Source organism: Phoxinus phoxinus (genome assembly GCF_949152265.1).
Source record: "Phoxinus phoxinus genome assembly, chromosome: 5".
NCBI lineage: Eukaryota > Metazoa > Chordata > Actinopteri > Cypriniformes > Leuciscidae > Phoxinus > Phoxinus phoxinus.
In genome coordinates this window covers 29,338,055-29,360,370 of record NC_136880.1, presented here as the reverse complement: position 1 = coordinate 29,360,370, position 22,316 = coordinate 29,338,055, and the positions used below count along the sequence as shown (strand labels likewise).

Genomic DNA, 22,316 nt, shown 5'->3' with positions numbered 1-22,316 from the left:
CTGAAAATCATATAATAGGCTGCTTAATGCCAGACAATATATTTATTAATAATAATTGTTCACAATGTGTGTTCAGTTTTTTCCTTGGTGATGGAAATATTGAATAGCTTTGTTGTTGTTGGTTTTGTTCATTTTTGTTATGTACGTGTTTTTGGGATCGTCTTATCAGTGGTGTCACATATTATTACAATAGAACTGAAAAGTTATGCTTTATTGCGCTCTCGAACTTGTCATACGTTTATAAACTTTTTTATTAGACTTTTTAAGCTCAGAGCCCGAGGCTCTCCTCCAATCAATGCCTGATCTGCCACACACTTCAGCTGCGCGCCTCTTACAGATGGTAAGACTCTTCTGCATGGCTTTGCTCTTACCTAACACGCTCTCTCGGTATCGCGAGATTTCATAGTCTTCCTCGCGGTGTGGACGTTAGTGCTGGAAGGTGTGCTCAATGGCGGTGGCTGTTTCAGCGGTAAATGTAATATTTTGCTCAATTTCCTTCTTAATATAAACACAGTATTATTTCATGCGCATATAGTAATGTGTCCGGATAGAGATTTAATTTAAAACTGATAGATGCACAGGGTAATGGCTAACTAGCTTAGCGCACTGAGAGCGGGATTTTCTTCCCGGCCTGCTGCTGCGTGTCTCTTTTATACCACAGTGATGATTGAATAATGTTCGACTGACCATGTCATTTCTGACAGCTAGGATTTACTTAGAGCGGTTGTTTTTTAGCGGGTTATTCCTAGTATAATAACATAAACGCATGCGCTTACTCGCTTTCTGAAACGTTATTCGTTACTAAAGCATTAACCCGTTCACATTGTCCTCCATGAGCTGAATCAACTTCGCTGCTGCACGCGTCAATGGAAACGAGGCGCTCTGTTTCCGTGTTTTACACCGAGGTTTGGTTGCAGTTACAATTCGCTTTTGGAAAAAATGTGCATCACCGTCACGCGTCTTATTGAATAACGTTACAGGTTAACCCAACATTATATAAGGCCTCGTGCCTGATCAGAACGTAAGGGATACACATTCAGCATTTATTGAATGCTGCTTTTTTGGCTTCCTAGTCAGTGTGGTTACTTTATTTGTCAACGTTAGGTAATGTATGTATTTTACATCAGTACAGTACTGCATGTACAAGTAAATTAGTCTATCCACCTCCTACAAGTCTGTTTTACAGACATCTCACAGCCCATGCTATGAAAAGTAAGGTGAAATTCACCCTTTTAAGTTGGCAAGTGGGCACAGTGTACATGAGTTTACTGAAACCTCTCTCTTTCCTTATAGACTCCGTTTTGAACAGTAAAAGCTCCCCCATATATAATCTCACAAGACACCCCAGCGGAGAGCAGGCGCTAGGTAAGGGGTCAATCCACTGCTCACCCCGAGACCACAATTAGCCTTTGTCATAAAAGGGGTTTGCAAAGCACTTTCGATGTGTCCTATTTCTTTTTTAATTATTTAAGTATTGCATAGATTTGATCAACAAAAGATTGCATTAGGCAACCTGTACTTCCTTAATATATTGTTCAAATGTCACCAATTTGTGTGTAAAAAGTATCAGAGCGGTAAGGGATGATAAATTGTTTTTTGCCTAGTAATTACAACAAAAACCCATTTTCACTATCTTGTTGTTTTTTATTTGTCGATCAATCCCGTTATACCATCTTGGTAGCAGACATCCTGTCATTTTTGTATGAATACAAGCAGTGTTTGTTTTTTGCACTAATATTCATGCATTGTAAGATTTTGTTTTCAGTCTATTAAAGGAATAGTTAAGCTAAAAATGAAAATTGTTTGCTTTGTTGTTCCAATTCTGTATGACTTTCTTCATTCAGTAGGAGAAATTGAGGATCGGCCTGGTTGGTCTTTTCTATACAACTGTAGTGGAGTGGCTTTTAAGCTTCAAAAAGGACATGAAGTAGTCCATGCACCTCAAACCTTATATACTAAATCTGACGCCAAAACAAACAAATTTAAGTAATTTGTGAAAATGTTGACATATGCCATTACTCTAGAAAATAATATGGGTTTGTAACAACATGAGTAAAGGTTCGTTCACACCAAGAATGATAACTATAGTGACCAACAAATTATGTTGTTTATTTTAAGTGTGGATCTGATTGATCATTCGTCAGATGAAAAATAAAAAAGTGTTTCCAATGATATTGTTTCACTGTTATCATTGTAACTGTGGCGTGGGCTTCCTTGTTCTCATGAAATTAGAACAATTAGTAAAACTTTTTAGTTATAATTTTTGGTGTGAGGGGTCTTAAATGACAAAAGTTTCATTTTTGGCTGAACTGTCCTATTATGAATCACTGCCACAAAACGTCTGTCTACAAAATATGTTGCCGTAAGGTCTGTCACCAAGGTTTTTTGGTTCTTGACATTAGAGGCAACCCTTTTTCCATGGATTTGGATGTCAGTGAATTCAAATTGTCTTCCTAGCTACCCAGTTATATTGTTCTAAGTAGGTTTGTGTTTTCCTTTTTCCTTTATTGTCATTTCTCTCTGTGTCGTCTGTGCTGTAGAACATATCTCTTGGTTGTACTATATTTCCAAAGCCAATGGCAGAACTTTTTGGGTTCAAACCTCCTTAAGGGGGGGCAGTGCACCACTCTGGAGTTCATTTGAGCAAAGGTACTTAAGTTTTCTCTTGTGTAGTATTAAATAAGAGGTCTCAATTACTTTAGCATATGCACTCCAAGGTTATTTGGTCAGATATAACCAGATAACAAAATCAAGTATTTGTTTCCACTAAGGGGAAAAGTCACCATGTTCCCCTTACAGTTTTATAAAGATCCTGTAAAATGAATGTATACAGAAGGGTTTTATTTCAACAGTATTTTTGATAAGCCGTAGGCTAAACTGAAGGCATCCAAAACGTAGAAAGCAGTTTGAACAAGCTCAAAATTATCTATAATTTTAGAAATTGAATTGTGTAGATTTATTTCCAGCACTAGCCCTAATGCTGATTTTTTTTAAATGCATTTAAAAAGATCATAGTACCGTAAATTATTATTATAAAATGCATAATTCATAAGATTGTTCAAGAGAAGTATCCTGATGTATTATGTCTAATTTGACCATTTGAGTTTGCTTTTAAACTAGATGGTCTTAAAAGCTGTAAGGAAGTTGTCCAGTTTGAATGTAGAGTTTCGCTGCTCAGGTCTGACAGATGCCTGTTCTCTGTGCAGGGAGGCGAGGCTCTGATGATGGAGAATGGACAGAGCACAGCCTCGAAGCTCGGCCTGCCGCCACTCACCGCTGAACAGCAGGAGGCGCTGCAGAAGGTGAGACTCCCCAGATACTTCTGCTGCACATTTGTAGTGAAATCAATGATTGTGTATAATTATTGAGGGTGGGATAGTGTATCAGACAGGGGCCCTCATTTATATTTTTGTGATTGGTTACAGCTTACTTTGTTACATTGCGATAAGGTTGATCGGACAGCAATTTGGGGTGTGCGCTTAAGATATTTAAGGAAATCAGCATGAAGAGCAGAAAAAAACTTGCTGCCTTTTTTCTTGCTGTCACAAAATTATAATAGTAATGAATGACATATAATCCATGTACATGATAGTGAAAAATAGTTGGATTGTTTAAGAACCATCTTAAAGGAGAACTCCGGGCAATTTTTAAGTTAATCTTGATCGTTTTACCTTTGTGAGTACTGTCTATAGAAAAAAAAAGAACCGGATTGGTGCTTGCAACACGGAGCTGCTACCGCTAATGCCCATAAAGCGTGTTTTTGTGCCTCTTAACAGACACAAAATGCAATTAAAATGTCTGTCCAACATGAACAGGGTCCTTACATGACGACAAGATGCGTTTAGCAACTTAGCCATTGTTTAAATCCACCTAAATAGTGTTTTAGACGGCTAGCTGTAGTCTCGCACTGAAGTCCCGTGGGAACTCCTGTTGTAGCCGGGAAAAGGTATTGTTGACTGAAGAGTGTGAGGCTAGTTCTTAGTCTGTATACTCGGGTTTGAATAAATAAGGACGACCATCAAACTCAAAAGCTTCTTCCATGCGTTCAAAATCTTCTATATTCTCCATAGTTATGTTACAAACCATTTCTTCTTCATTTATGAGCAACTCCGATCATCACTCTTCACACACACGACGCTCCTCCACCTGCACGCTCCCATTTACCTTTTTCCGGCTACAAAACGGGACTTCAGCGCGAGACTACAGCTAGCCGTCTAAAACACTATTTAGGTGGATTTAAACAATGGCTAAGTTGCTAAACTCATCTTGTTGTCATGTAAGGACCCTGTTCATATTGGACAGACATTTTAATTGCATTTTGTGTCTGTTAAGAGGCACAAAAACACTCTTTATGAATATGCCCCCATAACTGCCGTTTTAGCTGAGTGGGAGCTCTGGGCATTAGCGGTAGCAGCTCCGTGTTGCAAGCACCAATCCGGTTAGCTTTTTCTATAGACAGTACTCACAAAGGTATAACGATCAAGATTAACTTAAAAATTGCCCGGAGTTCTCCTTTAAGTGCAGCCTTGTGTGATATCTGCACATTTAGCTGAAGCCAAAGTTTCTAGAATTTGTCATGTTGAATCTTTCTTCATTTTCTTTTCCCATGTCCTCTAGCTTTATAAGCATGTGTTTGCTCTGTGCACATGTAAGTAAGCAGTGGACAAGAGCAGAGCCAGTGCTATGCCTTCAGTACTAGTGGCATCTGATTATCTGCTAGTACTATTCTCAATTGCTGGTACACTACTTAAAGTGGGGGATAATTTTCATTTAACTTTTCTGATTTGTGATTTATTATTAATGACATATACTTTAGGCAAATTAACTAACAGTTTCATCTCGTAAAATTGAATATTATATCTAGCAAGAGCCCTGGCTATTTGTGGTCTTGCTGGGGTGGTTTTAAGTTATGTTACTTTAGTGAACACTCATTTGGTGTTATGTGCTCTCAATTGTAGGCAAAGAAGTATGCCATGGAACAAAGCATCAAGAGCGTCCTGGTCAAACAGACCATCGCCCATCAGCAGCAGCAGCAGCTCAGCAACCTACAGGTAAAACTGCTCAAGAACGTGGGAAATAGTATTTTTTTTCAATGCTTGGTGTATTCATAAACGATTGTAATAATGTATCACAAATTCACAATGTGAATGTTATCTCAAGGATCCTTTCTAAACTCAACTGACAACATCCCACTGTGGTACAACGGTCAATGACAGTTGATTTGTTTTTCCTGACAGATGCCTAATTCCCTTCAGATGGCCTCATTATCGATGGGCTTTGGAGATCCCCTCTCACCACTACAGTCTGTAAGTCCAACACAGTTTCTCCAAGTAACTCTGTAACCTTCATTCCTGTTCTATTTGTGAATGCAGTAGTACATGTTTGTTTTCCCTCCTTTTCTTGGCATACATGTTGTTGTTGTTCAGTACTCATGTGTGTAATGTTTGGAGGTAAAGAAAAGCCAGTGCTATGTCTTCGGTGCCAGCATGTTTATTGTCTGCTGGTTCTATCCTCAATCATTGGAACAAGCCTATGAATGATAAACGCCTCGAATTAGCATATGCCTGGCTTGGCATCATCTGATCATATCAGTTGTCCATTACAGGTTGCAGCACAGAGGCAACGAGCATTAGCCATAATGTGCCGGGTTTATGTTGGGTCCATCTACTACGAGCTAGGAGAAGACACCATCAGACAGGCCTTTGCTCCTTTCGGTCCCATTAAGAGCATTGACATGTCCTGGGACTCTGTTACATTAAAACACAAGGTCAGAAGGTCTTTTTTTATATAGTTGTGTGTTTTATTAATTACCATTTTATGTTTATTGATTATTGCTGTATTTTTAACTGACGATAATCTGCTCTTTCTGCAGGGTTTTGCATTTGTAGAGTATGAAGTACCAGAAGCAGCACAGCTCGCTTTAGAACAGATGAACTCCGTTATGCTGGGTGGTAGAAACATTAAAGTGAGCACTTTGTAAAAATTAATTTTAATAACTTGTGAGCCAACTTTTCCACCCCTAAATATTTAAAATGTGTTCTATAATTTCTGATCTGTTTCAACACTCGTAGGTGGGGCGACCAAGCAACATTGGTCAGGCTCAACCGATCATAGACCAACTAGCCGAAGAAGCGCGCGCCTTCAACAGAATTTACGTGGCATCCGTGCATCCCGACTTGTCAGACGATGACATCAAGAGTGTGTTCGAGGCCTTCGGAAGAATCAAGTCTTGCACACTGGCGAGGGACCCCACGACGGGAAAACACAAAGGCTATGGCTTCATAGGTGAGCGGGCGACTGCTTCACCCATTCGGATGAATATAAATGTATCTGACTGAGAGCAGTCAGTCATGGCAGAATGCTGTTCTCTACATGTCTCACAGGGGATAGAGAAGGGTGGGGGCAGGTTCCTCACATGCTTTCATAGTAAGTTTTTATTTCTGTTGTCGTTGTTTTCTTAGGCTCTGTTACGGACATTTGTGCCATAAGTACCCGCTGGTAATTACACAGTAACTGTCTCAGAGCTCTGGTAGATTTATGCTGAGTCTTCTTGGATGCTGTTGAGTCTTAGTCCTCCCTGTTTCCTCTGTAGAATATGACAAGGCCCAGTCCTCGCAGGATGCCGTTTCCTCCATGAACCTTTTCGACTTGGGCGGGCAGTACCTCCGAGTGGGCAAAGCCGTCACGCCACCCATGCCCCTTCTGACTCCAACGACGCCGGGCGGACTGCCTCCCGCTGCTGCCGTAGCCGCTGCAGCCGCCACTGCCAAAATCACAGCACAGGTGAATATTTACACACCTCACTCATCTATTGTTAGTCAGGGAAAGTGTGTGTGAGAGTGTGAGCTGCTGCTTCCATTGACATTTTAAAAGCCTTCCTTTGTAAAGTAAGGCAGCGTGATTTTTTTAAAAAATTCGCTTAGCAAAGCTAGTGCAGACTTTGAATCAGCTAAAGCATTGACTGGCATGAAGACTCAGTTATGACACAACAATACTTATTTGAGACCGAGCTTTTACATGCAGAAAGATAACATAGCGTGTAAACTCCAAAAACAGATGGCATGGAATCTGTCCCAGCCGGAGAATCGGACAGAAGACTTCCTCAACTGTCTGGTAAATCCTTCAGGAAATTCTGTTCAAAGCACGCTGGTGCCTTATTTTTGTTTTGTGTAAAATATGAGTGTGGGGAGAGACTTGTCTTCAAGACCTCCCAGTAACAGTGATACTAGGTAGTGAATGTTTACTAGACAGGCCCATTTACTTGAAAGCTGAGCAGATTTAGTCACAGGTGACTTTTAAGTAGCACCTCTGCCAATATTTTTTTTTAGCTACATTATGCCTCTTATCTGTAATCTGGGTTCTGGCCCACGTAATGATGAATTTATTCTGGATGTCTGCTTAATCTCTTGAGGCTTTTATTATCTCTTGATAGTTCTTTGTTAATAGGTGTGCCAATAATATTTTAATACTGAGATAACATTTTGGCATTTTCTATTGTGGATTACTTCCATTTTAATTCATTTTATTGCATCTATGCTACAGCATAGATCATGCTAAAATTGCTATACTATATGCTACTCAATATATTGTAAATTTGTATGATCAATGATGTAATTGTTCTATGTTGTCTCATGCTTGTCATACATAATTTAGTTTACATTTATATTGTGTAAGCAAATAAATGCATAGGTTTTTAACTTGTTTAGCAGTGTCTAAATTGATAGATTTATATTTAATTGATACAGATTTCTAATAATAAATTAAGCTTGTTTTGTTACATGTTCTTGACCTTTATTTCAGGTCTTGGGCCTAGTTGCATGAAATGCCTGAATGGTTAATGCGCAAACCCTTCAGAACAGACACTGCACTATTGTGTTTGATGTCAAGCAACTTTCCATTTCTTTAAGCGGTTAGCTTTTCTGTTTTGTTTTTTACATTAACTGTTCAAAGTTTGGGTCGGGAAGATTTCTTTAAATGCTTGCCAAGGCTGCATTTATTTGATTTAAAATGCAAAAAATAAATAAATTACAATTAAAAACTGTTCTATTTTAAAATGTAATTTTTTCCTGTGATTGCAAAGCTGAATTTTCAGCATCATTACTCAGTCTAACACGATCCTTCAGAAATCATTCTAATATGCTCATTTAGTGAAAAGGAAATATTTCTTATCAATATTAAAAACAGGTGTGCTGCTTACTAATTGTTTAATTTAATGCTTAAAAGTACTGACCCTAAACTTTTGAGCAGTGGTGTTATCAAATTTAGGTTTTTAGGTCATTTGAAAGGCCTAACTTGCATTCAAGCTGTATAATGCTGGTTTTTCATCTATTAATTAACAATGTTTAGGATTTAAAGCCCTCTAGGTTTTGTATATTTAGTTGAATATTTGAATATTCGATCTGTAATAGTTCGGAAATTAAAAATACTATTCGAATTTAGCTAAATGTTGCTTTGCTGGCTATAAGTGCAGTGGATTCATGATAAATCTTTAGCATGCAACCTAAAACTCAGTTATAACTAAATGCACTGGGTGGCGCTGTGGAGTGAAAACAAGTTTATTATATTTGATTACAGAATGGCGTCGTCTGCCTCTAGGCACAGCAAAGTTTGGTCAAAATGATCATGTTGGGAGCGAACTTTAAGCCAAGGTGAAACTTGAGTTATAATAATATCACTAATGCGATAACTAATCACATGAAATGCAGGTAGGTGCAGATGTACCCCTGAGCGAGCTGAGAAGATCATTAATCTGATAGCAAAATGATCTCGAAACATCCTTTAGGTTTTGTTGAGGGAGACTTGTTTCAGGGACAGAAGTCATAAAGCTTTGTAAGAAACGTGGACGCTTAGCACACTATTATCTTTGTGTCCCTGCAGCATCTGTTGGTGGAGCGCTTTTTCTCCTCATCTGGCCTTATTGTTGACGGACTAAACAGCCGACTTTCATCCGAGCATGTAGATATACTTGTTTTTCTCAAGAACATGTGAAACAATATAAACACACGATAACCATATGCTGACTCAAGTGTATTTATACATTCTGTATGATAATTGACAGTCTGGTTTATAAGTGCACTGCGTGAGCTTAATGCTTCTGTTCATTTCATTTTTGTTTGCACACATTAATGTTTTAAGCTTAAAAAAACCCACCTGATATAATGTAAGCTTGTTGTGTATATCATAAGCTTGTTCAGAAATGGTGACCAAAACGTAATGATTGAAAAAAAAAATTGTCTTTCTCGTTAAACTTAATTTAAATAAACAATCGAATATTCAAATATTCGAATACAATATTTTTGAAATTCCGATCCCTAGTTGGAATAAATCTTGTATACAAAGGCTTAAGGGACAGCTGAGCATATAGCGTATAACTGAACATGTATGTTGAGTATATCTTCTGCTCTGGAGACAGTACAATACATGCGGTTATATTTTATATATTAATGCTGACAAAAAAAATATTAATTTCTCAATCGCCCATTAGCTCCAACTGCTGATTTTTATGCAGCTGGCCCAAGGCTTGTCTGTGTGTGCAAAGGTCTGTTTGTCCACTCGTGTTGGTGTTAAGTGTGCATTTAACGGGCGCTGTCCAGGCGGTGTTTCTATATGTCCCACTCTGTTCTTCCAGGAAGCGGTAGCGGGAGCATCTATTCTGGGGGCGATGGCCGGAGGTACTGGCCTGAACCTGCCCCAGATGCCACAGGCCGTCATGGCTGCTCAGGCTCCAGGGGTCATTACAGGTAGGTGCAATCAGAAGTGGTTTGTAGTATTGTGGCCCTCTACAATCAGTTTTCACTTGTGTGCCTTAATCGTGCTGTACGTCTTCAGTATTTTGGTTCTGCATGTAGTTGAACTGTGTACGAGTGGGGCCCTTTACTTGGATGTCTTTTGCATGAATGATAGCATTCCATGTATTTTTTTAAACGGGATTGTTAGGAACATTTACAGGAGTCCGACCAAAAGATAATTAAACAAACAGGCTTTATTTTTCTTTCAAAACCTTAATTTGACAGGCATGACCACCCACGCATTACTTAGGACTACATAATTTAGATCGGATCACTAATTTTAAGTGGTTGTGCTCAGACCTGTTTGTTTTACTTGCAAAGCTCATTCTGAACGCCCACCCTGTTTTCCCATTTCCACATTAGCTTATATGTGCACAATCTCTCTCTCCCTCAGGTTTCTGTTGTCCTACACAGTACTCAGTTTAACGTGGCCTGTCGTGGGTCGTGTCCACTAATAGATTTCTCTTTTATTTTCTCTTCTCTCCTTGTCTCTTTCTTTCTCCTTTTCTCTCTCCTCTCTTCCCCTCCCTGTCTTTATTCTCCAAATTCGCCATGACCCTTCCCTTTTGCTGCACACTGATCAACCAAGTTTGAAGAGGACTGTTTCTAACCCCTCCCCTCATAAACAAATCTCTCATTCCTATTGGCCAGTGAGTCTCTCAGATGTTTGTTTTTTTGTGGAATTGATCATGAAGCCAAGCCAAGAGGACGGATGGGGTTTCAAATAAAAAGGGGAAACGTGACCCCAATCTTAAATCTTTTGTTTCAAACTAAAAAGTCACCGAGGCAAGAAGCGAGCAGGTACAGAGGAGGACTGCTTAAAGGGGTGGTTCAGGATTTTGGACATTGGACCTCATTTCCAAGTTAGCCTGGGTGTTATTTATCAGTGGAGACAGTTTTCAACATTTTTCATCCAGTCCTTCCAGTTTCATAGTTCGCCGGTGCTAACGGTATCTGCTAGCCTGCCTTTAAAAACAGTTTTACCCACTCCACAGTACACCAAAAGCAAATAAATTATAACGGCAGACTATCGATGTAAATGTCTGTTGAGAGAAGCGCACTTCAGTCGGGACGTCTAGCTAGGTAGTACCGTATTTTCCGGACTATAAGTCACACTTTTTTTCATAGTTTTGCTGGTCCTGCGACTTATAGTCAGGTGTGACTTGTATATCAAAATTAATTCATACTGACTGAGATGAACCAAGGGAAAACATTACCGTCTACAGCCGCAAGAGGGCGCTCTAGTTAGCGGAGTTGTTCAGAAGCAACACTTGCTTGGTTGGAAACAAAAAAAATTCTGTGATTACTCACGATAAAAACCTTGTTTTTTGTATCTTTTATAATGTCATAATTTCACATTTAATCTCCAAATTAATGTAGAAACAACAAAGACAGTATATTTTAAATATTTGTCTAAAAGGTTAGCCTGGGTTTCCCCATTCTGCCTTTGCGCAGCGCGATTTTATTCACGCTGAAAGGCAGTCTGGATACCATGGACCAGATTTTCGCCTCATCTAGGGAACCAATCACAGAACGGGGAGGGAGCAGCAAGACGATGACGACATCTATGCGACACTAAGCAGTTTGTTTATATCCATATATACCTTCGACCCTCATATTTATCTTGCACAAAAGGCAATAGTCGCTGAACGTCATTGTTTATACAAAATTATCTTACCCATCGTCTTCTTCCTTGTCTAATTTCTGCCGCTCTACATACGTCATCTGGTATAATGGAAACGATTGGCTATGAGCTACGTACAGGCACTTTTGATGGACATTCTTAGCACCCAATAAACGGCGCCGGGCATTCGTAAACCACGCCTCAAATACGAGAAAATGCACATGTGGTTCCCAGACCCAAGTCTCAACGAGAATTGGGTCTGGCGTTAGCCAGGCTACTAAAAGGTAGGAAATATACAGAAATTTAATACAGTTTGCACTTCATAAATGTTAAATTATACATAGATGAATCCTTATTAAAGTTACAAATGTTCTTTTGTCAAGAGCAGTGAGTGTTTTTCTCTGTTCCCTTTGTTCTTTGATTAACTTTACTGACAGAAAGCTTTTGGCTACTGTGTCTTTAAGAGCAGCCGCTGATGACAGAGACGCGGATCTCACACGCGCCTCATTCTCTCACAACTCTTCTTCGTGTTCATTTAAAACTATTTAACTCATTTAAGAGTGCTCAGTCTGCTCTTATGAGGATACTCGACAAAACGGACATTTTTGCAGAATTGCGTGTTAGTTCGGTCAACTTCAAGCCGAAAGAGAACTCTATTTTGGCACTCAATTTGTCTTTGTGTGAATGGTTTAAAAGCATTTGCAAGAATAAAAGTGCATCATATAATGTAACGCCAGCCAAAGGATGACAGAAAAAACGGATGCTGCGTTAATTACATGAAATATTTACCACAGAGTCTTCTCCTCCCATTTCTACCAGGGACGCTTTATTCAATTTCCAACGTCGATCTGCTCACATCAACAGCGCTACAGAGTTGTAGGTTGCCAGGTTGAGCTCACAAATGGGTTGAAATGTGTATGATGTGTTGATTGCGCGAGTAGGATGGGTTTCATACAAGATCTGGCAACTGGGCAACCTTGGAATAATATATTTATGTGATTATTCATATAACGACGTTTGGGAATACAAATTACGGGAGTTTCATGGGAGAAAGGACAAAACGGGAGGGGGGCGGGAGATGGGTGTGAAATACGGGAGACTCCCGGTGAATACGGGAGACTCGCGGTGAATACGGGAGTGTTGACAGGTATGTCTTAAAAGGAGCATGACATGTTTTATTTTTATTTTTTATTATTATGTTCCCTTAGGTGCAATTATAGTATTACTATAGTTTTTTTTTACAAAAAACTTTTAAAATGTAGTGATTTATGACCTTTTCCCACCCTGTTTCTCATCCTCTGATTCAAACAGTCTGTTTTGGGGGTGTTTCCCCTTTAAGAGTTCAGTGTTAACGCCCACTGTTATGATTGGCTATCGTGAGTGCCTATGCATCAATTATTAACGCCCCCAGTCAGAACATTTGCGGATTCAGCGTATTTAAAAAGTAGTTTAAAGGTATAGCGGAGGATCTTTCCTAATTTTAGAAAAGACCCGCCCTCTCCAATTTTTTTAAAAAATGCACATGCGCAACACTCTATTTGCTCCCGAGAGGAAACGCTTACATTAACTTTTACTAGCAGTGATTTTAAATGGATTTCTCCAAAAAGCATGACCTTTACCTGTCTAGTAGAATCTTCGTGACTGCGGCGTCAGTGGGAAGCCCAACCTGTGCTTTTAGCGCACGCCAGCGTGTGAAATATTCACCCAAAATCACTCTGGTCTTGTTTCTATATTCTGCGGCCTTTCTCTTCTTATCATACACTTCGTATACATTTTTTCTCTTTCGACCCTCAGCCATTTTCAAAGGAATGGCTGAAACCGTAACTCATCACACATAATACACCAGAAAGCGAAAACTATAGGGACGAGCACGTACGACGGCCTTACGTAAACATATCACCAGAATGATTGACACTTAGGTGGACCAATAGTATAGGCTACCCACCCGGAAAACGAAAATCCTCCGCTATACCTTTAAAGTTTTTAATACATTACTTACAGTTTGCGTCGTCGTTGTTGAGCCCAGAATAGTCGGCACGGACTTATCTTTGAGCAACAGTTTTCTGGCAAAGCCACCATCATTTTAGGATTTGTTCTCAAAACAGTCATCCTTCAAATGCAAATGAACAAACGCTTAAACTAACACTGCTGTGACTGAGAAACTGAGAGATAAAGTGCATCCATTTTTCCCTGACGACTGGATCTTTCGCAGCGTATTCAAAGATGTTGTTTGTCCACAGCCAGGAACGGCACATCTGCGTGGCGATACGAAATGAGCGTAGTTGTCTTGCGCTTAAAGCGTAGTTGTCTTGTGCTGGAGGCGGTCTATATGCAAACGCTGGTACGTCACTTCGTACCGTGACGTCACTTCTTACCATGGATCCAGAACGAGCTGTATTTAGAGCTTGATTAAATAAATGATTCGTTTATAATGGGGAGGAAGTCTTAAGCTATGAAACTTGCAGGACGTTTTAATGGTACAAAGACCTCTTATATACCAAAAGATCAAGGCAAATTTGGTTTCTCATGTCATGACCCCTTTAATTGCTTCTGATTGGCCATTGCGTTCAAGAAATCAACACATATGTCTGTGATTGGCTACATCGCTCAACACTGCAAACATATTACAAATAGAAACTCTGGCCTGTAAATCGTTTCTATTTTGTTTTAGTTGTTCTTGTTGCTTTTCTGCAACAGATGAATAACAATTTATTAGTTTTTGTATGTTTTATTCATAGATATTTTTCTATTTAATCGTTTTATTCTTCCGCAGCCCGCTCGCACATAGTGAGTGCATTAGGCTACCACTCGCACTCAGCCATCTAATCTAGTCCTGCGCCGCACGTCTCTAGGGCCCGGCCCGAGTACAGCGGCGGGAAATATCGGCTCGGGCAGAGAATCTAAGCTCTAAACAGGACAGAGTAACGTGGCGGATATCGCTCGTGTAAATTTTTTTGACGACGTAGTTAAGGCGGCAGGCATGTGTTGCTTAGGCGGCCGCTTTAGTTCCAAAGTGCTGCGGGAAACCCTGTTACGATAACATGCCGGACACCTATTCAGCCTGTTGTTCTGTGTGCTATTGTGTAGTTGAATAACTTGCCTTTCCAGATTAAATGTCTGTTCTTGGTCTTGGATTTTGTGAAATGCATTTCTAAATAAATGCGACTTATAGTCCATTGTGACTTGTATATGTTTTTTTTTCCTCTTCATGACGCATTTTTTGACTGATGCGACATACTACGGAGTGACTTATAGTCCGGAAAGTACGGTAGTAGCCTTGAACAACGATATTGAAACATTTGATTGTAAACTAAGGAATTGGCAACATGGTGATTCGGTGTGCATTTCAAAATTGTACAAATAAACCAAATAGATAGTCACCAAAAAGTTTCCACAAATTTCCAGAGATCCAGAAAGGAACCAACTGTGGCTTCTTGCTGCTGGCTTGGACAACGAGACACCGGCAGAGACTCTACTTCTACTTCTTCGTGAAGTATACTCTGCTTCTGTAGTGATGAGTGTCAGTGGCAGGTAAATACACTTGTGTGATTGTCATGTGGACTGGCTCTATCGGTTGCCTAGGTAACTTAATATCACTTCGCCGCTACTGTAGACTGTGCTAATAAATACAGGGAATAAAGTATAACCATTGCAATGCGATGAAAGGGTAGTTTGATTTCTAATTTCTAATTCTCTCAACAGACATTTACATCGATAGTCTGCCGTTATAATTTATTTGCTTTTGGTGTACTGTGGAGTGGGTAAAACTGTTTTTAATGGCAGGCTAGCAGATACCGTTAGCACCGGCGAACTATGAAACTGGAAGGACTGGATGAAATTTTTTGAAAACTGTCTCCACAGATAAATAACACCCAGGCTTACTTGGAAATGAGGTCTGATGTCCAAAATCCTGAACCACCCCTTTAAGCAATGCCAGAACTGTCTGATTTCTACATGGGTTTTTTCCTCCTCTTTTTTTAAAATGAATCATTTACATGAAATATAAGAGTGTGTCCTGTTACTGCTGAGTTAAATATTTTCTTTAAGGAATAGTTAATTCAAATTTAAGACCTTATTCAGTGAAAGCCTTCTAGCACTCATTGGCACTTTCATAAGTAAAGTAGCAATGCTGGATTCATGTACAAAACATACTTTTGAGTCAGATCTTTTCAATCAATTGATTGATCCGTTTCATTCACAAACTGAATGTATCATTAATTCTCAAGTTCATCTCCCTGATGATGGGATCCAGGGATCAGTGAATGACTTGTATTTTGATTTGTATCATTAATTCTGAACATTAATTGTCATGCAATCTAGTGGTTTTCAACTGTTTTTTATTTAAAGTCCCCTCTTTGTCCAGAAAAGTATTCTAAAGCTCCCCAAACAGCAGCTTTTAATTGACAGCTATTTTCAAACTTTTTTTTAACAGATACTGGGGCTAATGATATTAATTTAACATGATTTAATTTTGGGATTTCAGATTTTTCAAAAAATTAAATATTTTTAAATATTTGTAATGATTTATTGTGCCCTGCCCCTCCCTATTATATCCATCCGACTAATACACTGCTTTCATATGAAAAGATGTGGGTTTGAAATGTCAGCCTAGATGACAATTTTTGGGTGTACTTTTTCTTAAAGTGCTTTAGTTTTTTTGAAGTGTTTTTTCAGGGAACAGTCTTGTAATGGATGTGTAGTCTGGTAATAGTCCATTTCGCTTGCATAAAGAGGGATTTATAGCAGAGATTCAGTGTCAGACCACGGTTAATAATATACTGACTCCTGTGTTTTTGTGCAGGGGTGACGCCAGCCCGGCCCACGATGCCTGTTGTGCCTCAGGTGGGCCTTGTGAACCCGGTGTTGGCCTCTCCGCCGTCACTATCACTATCAGCAGCTGTGGCTGCAGCCCAAGAGGCAAAGAAGGAAAAAGAAGAGGAGGAATCTGCTCAAGACGGCACGGGCCAGGAGATGCTCAGTGAACAGGAGCACATGAGCATCTCGGGCAGCAGCGCAAGGCATATGGTCATGCAGAAACTGCTGAGAAAACAAGAGGTTAGTTATCATGTTTGGGGTTGACAAGAAATGGTTTGAAAGGGGGAAAAAAATGTAAAAACAGTAATATTATGAAATTAAATAACTTCACTGTTGTCTATTTTAATAGATTTTAAAGTGTTTTTTTTATTTATTGCAAAGCTGAATTTTCAGAAGTCATTACTCCAGTCTTAAGTGTCACATGGTCCTGATCCTGTTATCCTTACTGATTAATCCTCTGGGGTCTAAGGTGTTTTTGGGGTCGTTGAGATGTTTTGACATGCCCTGATATTAGTATTTTTTTCAGTTGCTTATAAACATATTAATGGCAAAGGTGTAATTACACTCTATTTAGCATGAACATGGCTATCATAATATGTGAGCAACATGTATGTACATGTTTGCATTTTTGAGAGAATATTATTTATGCATGGTTATTCAAAAAACTCAAACTTACATTTTTCTGATATAAGACCACATACGACCAACTTCACATATTCCCACAATACTTTTGACTAATGGAAGTTGTCGCCTAGAGTTTTTACTTCAAAATGATCTGAAAATCATCCGTGCTAATTGTTCACATTAAACAATAGATTGATTTACATTTTTGTAAGACACTTTTTGTTTGGAAAGGCAATATGCAGGTGGGTGTGAATGATCCAACAAGGTCATGAATAATGTCCTAATTCACACCTGAGAACTGTATGCTAATGCTGCATACTAATGAGCCTTTCATTCAGGTGTCACTGAGCCACAATAAAGAATGCAAAGACAACACACACACACACACACACACATATATATATATATATACAGAATTGTTTCAGAGTTGGAAACATCTTAAAAAGTGTATTTATCCACAAACTGTGAATGCTTGCAAATTGTATAATATCCAAGGGAAACATTTCTAGTAATTGTGCAGTTAATTCTCATTCGTATTTTCAGAAAGTTTTGGAATATGTAGGTTATCCTCTCCCCAAATTTGTCAATAATAAAACACAAAAATAATTTAAAGAGAATGCTTATATTGACCTTTTAAGATTTTGTTTGCACCTTGTAAATTAGGTTTTGATGTGGCAGTAAAAACTTTATAATCCATCTAAAACGAAATGTTGTCTTTCATATTTCGTCTGTAACATATCGTCTTTTATAATATATATTAGGGCATAAATGTTCATTTGCAGTTTAATATGTTGCTTATACAAAGATTTTATTTCAAAATATTCAGTCGATTTTTACTCATCTCAGTAGGCAATATAGATAGTTTGCTAAAAGCTAAACTAAAGGTTAATTCATTCACACAGACACAAGCGAGCTGTAGTAAACAGCATGCGTCTGTGCCGTGCATTCATTCAAACACAGAAACGCGATTCAAATTTAGACAGTCTTTTGCAGTTTACAGACACCATTTCATATCGCGATTAGAACAAAGCACTTACTGATCTGCAGCTGGATCCGTTGTTAGGCTACTCCAGCACGTTTGAGGTAAAATTTCCAGGATTATCACGATATTATTATTCCTCACAGCGCCTCAACATAAAGTAGGCTACGGTGTGTTATCCAGCTGTTGTGGGCATTGACTGGTTTGCATGTGTTGCTTCAGATCATCTGCGTTTGAATAGCGCGCGCTCTCCATGGGCGTGTCAAATTAGCAGAGTAATGAGCTGCCAGAACGATAATGAGAACGGCTGATCTCTCTCTCTTTTTATATAGATTACATAAACAGAGAATATTTCTTTTAGTTTTGAATTAGATAATTTAAAACTACACACTTAAATGATTATAGAGATATACATCTCATGTCTGAGTGAATGGTATTGGCTGAGTTTTGTTTAAGTTTAGAGACGTGCTTCAGAAAAAAAGTTCACGGAGACGGAGAGGCAGAAAGCACACCCTGTATATTTTCTTTATTTTACAAAAGCACAATGTTTTATTTCGATTGTAAGTGGACACATAAAAAAGTAGACATTTAACAGCTTATTTTTTCATATTTCTTAAGTCTGTATGACCAAAACAGACGGAGTATTTTAGGTCTATTTTGCTGCTATGTAAAAAAAAGAGCAAAACGCGCCCGCGCGTTTGCCGACCCCAGAGGTTTAAAAGCATTTATTTAGAATAAATCAAATCTTACAGACCCCAAACTTTTGAATGGTAGTGTATGCAAGTTGATAATTTTGCAGTGCTATAATGGAGAGAGGTGAGTTTTAAACACTTTTCTGTATGCTCCTTCCTCAGTCTACGGTTATGGTGCTCAGGAACATGGTTGGACCTGAAGATATAGATGATGATCTGGAAGGAGAAGTAACGGAGGAATGCGGGAAGTTCGGAGCTGTTAATAGAGTGATCATTTACCAGGAGAAGCAGGGTGAGGAGGAGGATGCTGAAGTCATTGTAAAGATCTTCGTAGAGTTTTCATTAGCATCAGAGATGAACAAGGGCATTCAGGCACTTAACAACCGCTGGTTCGGAGGTCGCAAGGTGGTCGCTGAGGTGTACGATCAGGAACGGTTTGACAACAGTGACCTCTCTGCATAGACTGTCAAATACATCCTGCCCTACATAACCTTTTCTTCTCTCTCTCCTTTTCCCCATTCTCACTTACACAGAAGCAGCCGCCAGCCACTCTTCCCAGTGGTACTGGCTTCTCTTTATAACTTGTAATTATTTTTTATCGATGTTGATATTAATATTATTAATGATCCCTTCTTGGGACAGGCAAGGAAACGCTCATGAATATTTTTTTTATTGTTGCTGTACTTTAATGTGAATGACTGGATGCCCCCCTCCCTCCTTTTTTGGTCCATTGGTTTACTTCCCATTCCACCAATCAGATGTTGTTCAAATTCAGTTTTTGTTGTTTTTGCCCTCTTATTGTTTAAAATATTGTCAATAGCCTGTTATGATGCTCTTGGTTTCAAATGCCAGAACAATAAATTCTTCAAATATAACACTTGGTTCTTTTCTCTTTATGAAATTGTATGGAAGATTGTTTTGTTGAAATACACCAAGTTTTTTTTTAGTTTTTTTTATAAAAACTAGGTATGGAGTGGATCTAAATGCAGGCATGAGCCAAAGTTTATATTTGCATAATGCTGTTTTGAGTTCAGATCAAACATTGAATGTTTTACCAGGAGTTGTGTAAACTTTCCATTTGTACTTTGAAAGCAGAAAAACAAATGGTGAACGTGAGCATTAAGTAGCATAAATCTGAGGTATAAATGTCTTTACCTTTTTGTAAATCGGCCTTTAAATGGTCTCAAATCAAAGCAGATAGTCTTAAATACTTAGCCATTGCATTAAATCTTGCATGAGGGATTTTCTTGTTTCATTTTAAAATTTCTGCACCATGTGGCTTGGATAACCCGGATAATAACTGACAGTAACCCGGCGTAGAGGAACTTAATAAACGTTTGCACAGTTGTATCTTTTCTGAACATTGTGGCTTTAAGATGTTAAATTGGGGAAATGCTTGTCCCAAAGAGTATGCAATAGTATGCTAGTCTTGTCAGTTGTGTTGACATGCATTTAGTTTGTTTCACCACCTTATAAGTTGGGTTTGAGTCATACTGGTCTTTATATTATATTGGCTAATCTAAAGACATTGACGAATCAGAATGTTCTAATAAGAAAATAAAGGGTTTTATTGAGCTTCAAGTTTTTATGACCAAGTATGTCTGAAAACTTACTGACATAGTGTGTCCTTTAATTTGTTCTTTAAAATGTCCTGACTTGGTCTTAAAAAGGTATTTTAAAAAGGGGTCTTAAATTTATCTTCGTAAAACTGCAGAAACCCTGTCTTATTTCATCATCTTGGGGAGGGCCTCTGGTTACAAAGCAGACCAATCACAGCTGTTGTGGTCTGTGTAGATGACACCAGTGACTGGTTCTGACTAAGATCAGGCTAACAGCGCAGAACATCAGTTACTCTGCAAGATGAGAGGTTTACTGATACTGCTTAGCGCTCTGTTACTGCTGGAGTCAACAGACGGAAACGAAGAATATAATCAACTAAGCCAACATGAGGCAGGCATCGTTGACAAGGCAATACGAGTAGCCAATCAGAATTATGGAACCAAACACATTGATTTTGCCTCTGTTTTAGGAACTGTAAGTTATTTCATTCACATTTTATTGTAAATGTATAATTTTAATGTAATTTTTGTTTTTGTTTTCTGTGCTTATGCATCTGCCTTAAAGTGCTTGATAAAAATAGTTAAATATCTACATGTAAGGTTGTCATCTTTTTGCTTTACCTGTCTCTTTCCTCTATATGACAGAATCCTGACAAGAAGATGCTTCATGTGCTATTAAGATCCACCTCATGTGACAAGAAGACACCGAGTGTCCATCGGAAAGACTGTGTAATCCAAGATAAGGAAATAGTAAGTAGATCACTCTCACAGAAGGATTTTGATAGTCTAAATGCCTATAGGAGTCATTGTAGAATACACTTTAAAAAAGCTTACAGTTTCACACAGCTCTATTGTATTTTCTCAGCCTCAAGTTTCTTGTGTTGACTGTCGTGGTACTATGTCCTGTTTACTTCTCAAAGAAAAGAACAAGGTACATCACATTAATCACATACTGGGGACAAAGACCTCCTTCATTCCCCATCATATTATACCGTTTTGTTGTATAAGATATTCCTGCACTAAAAGGTTTTAACTGTTCTAATTGCAGATTAAAAAAACTTTATCCGAATGTTCATCAAGCCATCTTCCTGGTGCAGGACATCCGCTCGCACAAAAAACAGATGAGATTACACAAACTGGATGTCTGGGATGCATCTGAGAAATAAAAACAACCGAGGACCTTTGCAACTGACCAAATTAATAATAATAAAAAATCTACTAAAGAAATGTAAAAAAAATTTTTTTTAAATGTTTTAAAAGCATTTATTTATCTAAAATTGAATTATGAAGATTAATGATCAATTATTAGTTTTCTCAATATGTTTCAATGTCATGATGTAATTTTGAGAGAAATCTGGAAAACACAGTAGTCTTTATTAGTATGTCCTGTGTTGAATCAAATTAATAATTGTTTAAGAAGTTTAATTTTTTTTTTTTTTCAATATTCTTCATAGAAAACTTTGTCCCAAAGTTACATGAATAAAATGTTACAAATCTTGATCTTCAGACAATTTATTGCTACTGAATTTGAGAGGTCCAATATAATCTTGAAAAGATCTGTAAACAAATGTTTTGCAGTGTGACGCTGTTATTTTGGTTGTTTTCATAAGTGTTTTAAATTGATGTAGATCAATACAAATCTTAGTAAGGGACTTGAAGGTCAAATGCCAACTGTTGGCTTTGTTATTAATAATAATAATAATAATTTGCTTGTATAGTAACAGAAGGGTTTGCTGAATTATACATATAAAGAACTAATCATCTCATAGAAAAATTATGTAATTAATCATTTCACCTTTTTCATGCTCCTTTTCTATATTTTTTTTTTGATTCTCTGTGATTGATTCAAGGTCCTCCTGGTTATGATTAAAGCATTATCAAAGGTAATGTCTGGAGTCTGTCTAATTACTGTTGCGCAGCTGGCTGAATACTAGAGATCTTACTTCTATTCTCAAATGTGTTTAATGGAGCACTATATCTTATTTCTATTCTCAAGTGCTGAAGGGGAACACTAAAGACCTTATTCACAAATTATAGCGTTCATAAAGGACAGGACATTGTCCGACTCCAACAGGTTGAAGTGGAGACGCCTAGTAGAGTATTGAATTAAAAAAAATAACACAAGTATTATTATTATAAAACAAAAGTAGACAGCTGTCTAGTTTTGGTTCCCCTTTTGTTACACAATAATGCAAAAATGAGTCTATTTTGATCCTCTTCTCCAATTTGACAAGC

The 22,316-nt window shown here is 38.2% G+C and overlaps 2 protein-coding genes across 19 annotated transcripts; both read left to right on the top strand.

Annotated features, from left to right (window-relative positions):
* The first annotated feature begins 290 nt into the window (after positions 1-290).
* On the top strand, positions 291-19,397 carry puf60a (poly-U binding splicing factor a). 18 transcript variants are annotated; one of them, XM_079613479.1, is made up of 15 exons: positions 398-469; positions 1,294-1,365; positions 2,541-2,649; positions 3,207-3,302; positions 4,959-5,051; positions 5,238-5,306; positions 5,606-5,767; positions 5,873-5,965; positions 6,072-6,285; positions 6,593-6,783; positions 7,057-7,113; positions 8,878-8,955; positions 9,629-9,740; positions 16,214-16,467; positions 18,685-19,397. In XM_079613479.1, exons 4-15 carry the CDS (start codon positions 3,222-3,224, stop codon positions 18,982-18,984), a joined length of 1,704 nt encoding a protein of 567 aa, XP_079469605.1. In that variant the 5' UTR covers positions 398-469; positions 1,294-1,365; positions 2,541-2,649; positions 3,207-3,221; the 3' UTR covers positions 18,985-19,397. The 18 variants fall into 18 exon arrangements, with proteins under 18 accessions (XP_079469595.1, XP_079469602.1, XP_079469599.1 ...); XM_079613478.1 differs by having other exon boundaries at positions 409-475; XM_079613476.1 differs by lacking the exon at positions 2,541-2,649 and having other exon boundaries at positions 343-469.
* Positions 19,398-20,319: 922 nt separating this feature from the next.
* LOC306999074 (uncharacterized protein) lies at positions 20,320-21,968 on the top strand. Its single transcript, XM_079613508.1, has 4 exons — positions 20,320-20,556; positions 20,727-20,831; positions 20,947-21,012; positions 21,130-21,968. Exons 1-4 carry the CDS (start codon positions 20,383-20,385, stop codon positions 21,238-21,240), a joined length of 456 nt encoding a protein of 151 aa, XP_079469634.1. The 5' UTR covers positions 20,320-20,382; the 3' UTR covers positions 21,241-21,968.
* The last annotated feature ends 348 nt before the right edge of the window (positions 21,969-22,316 follow it).

Excerpts from the sequence above, each read along its gene's own strand:
- puf60a (XM_079613465.1), top strand. The coding sequence starts at position 449 with ATGGCGGTGGCTGTTTCAGCGGTAAAT. Across the intron at positions 3,303-4,958 it reads AGCAGGAGGCGCTGCAGAAG|GCAAAGAAGTATGCCATGGA; the intron begins GTGAGACTCCCC and ends TCTCAATTGTAG. Across the intron at positions 5,768-5,872 it reads CTGTTACATTAAAACACAAG|GGTTTTGCATTTGTAGAGTA; the intron begins GTCAGAAGGTCT and ends CTCTTTCTGCAG.
- LOC306999074 (XM_079613508.1), top strand. The coding sequence starts at position 20,383 with ATGAGAGGTTTACTGATACTGCTTAGCGCTCTGTTACTGCTGGAGTCA. Across the intron at positions 20,557-20,726 it reads TTGCCTCTGTTTTAGGAACT|AATCCTGACAAGAAGATGCT; the intron begins GTAAGTTATTTC and ends TCTATATGACAG. Across the intron at positions 20,832-20,946 it reads TAATCCAAGATAAGGAAATA|CCTCAAGTTTCTTGTGTTGA; the intron begins GTAAGTAGATCA and ends GTATTTTCTCAG.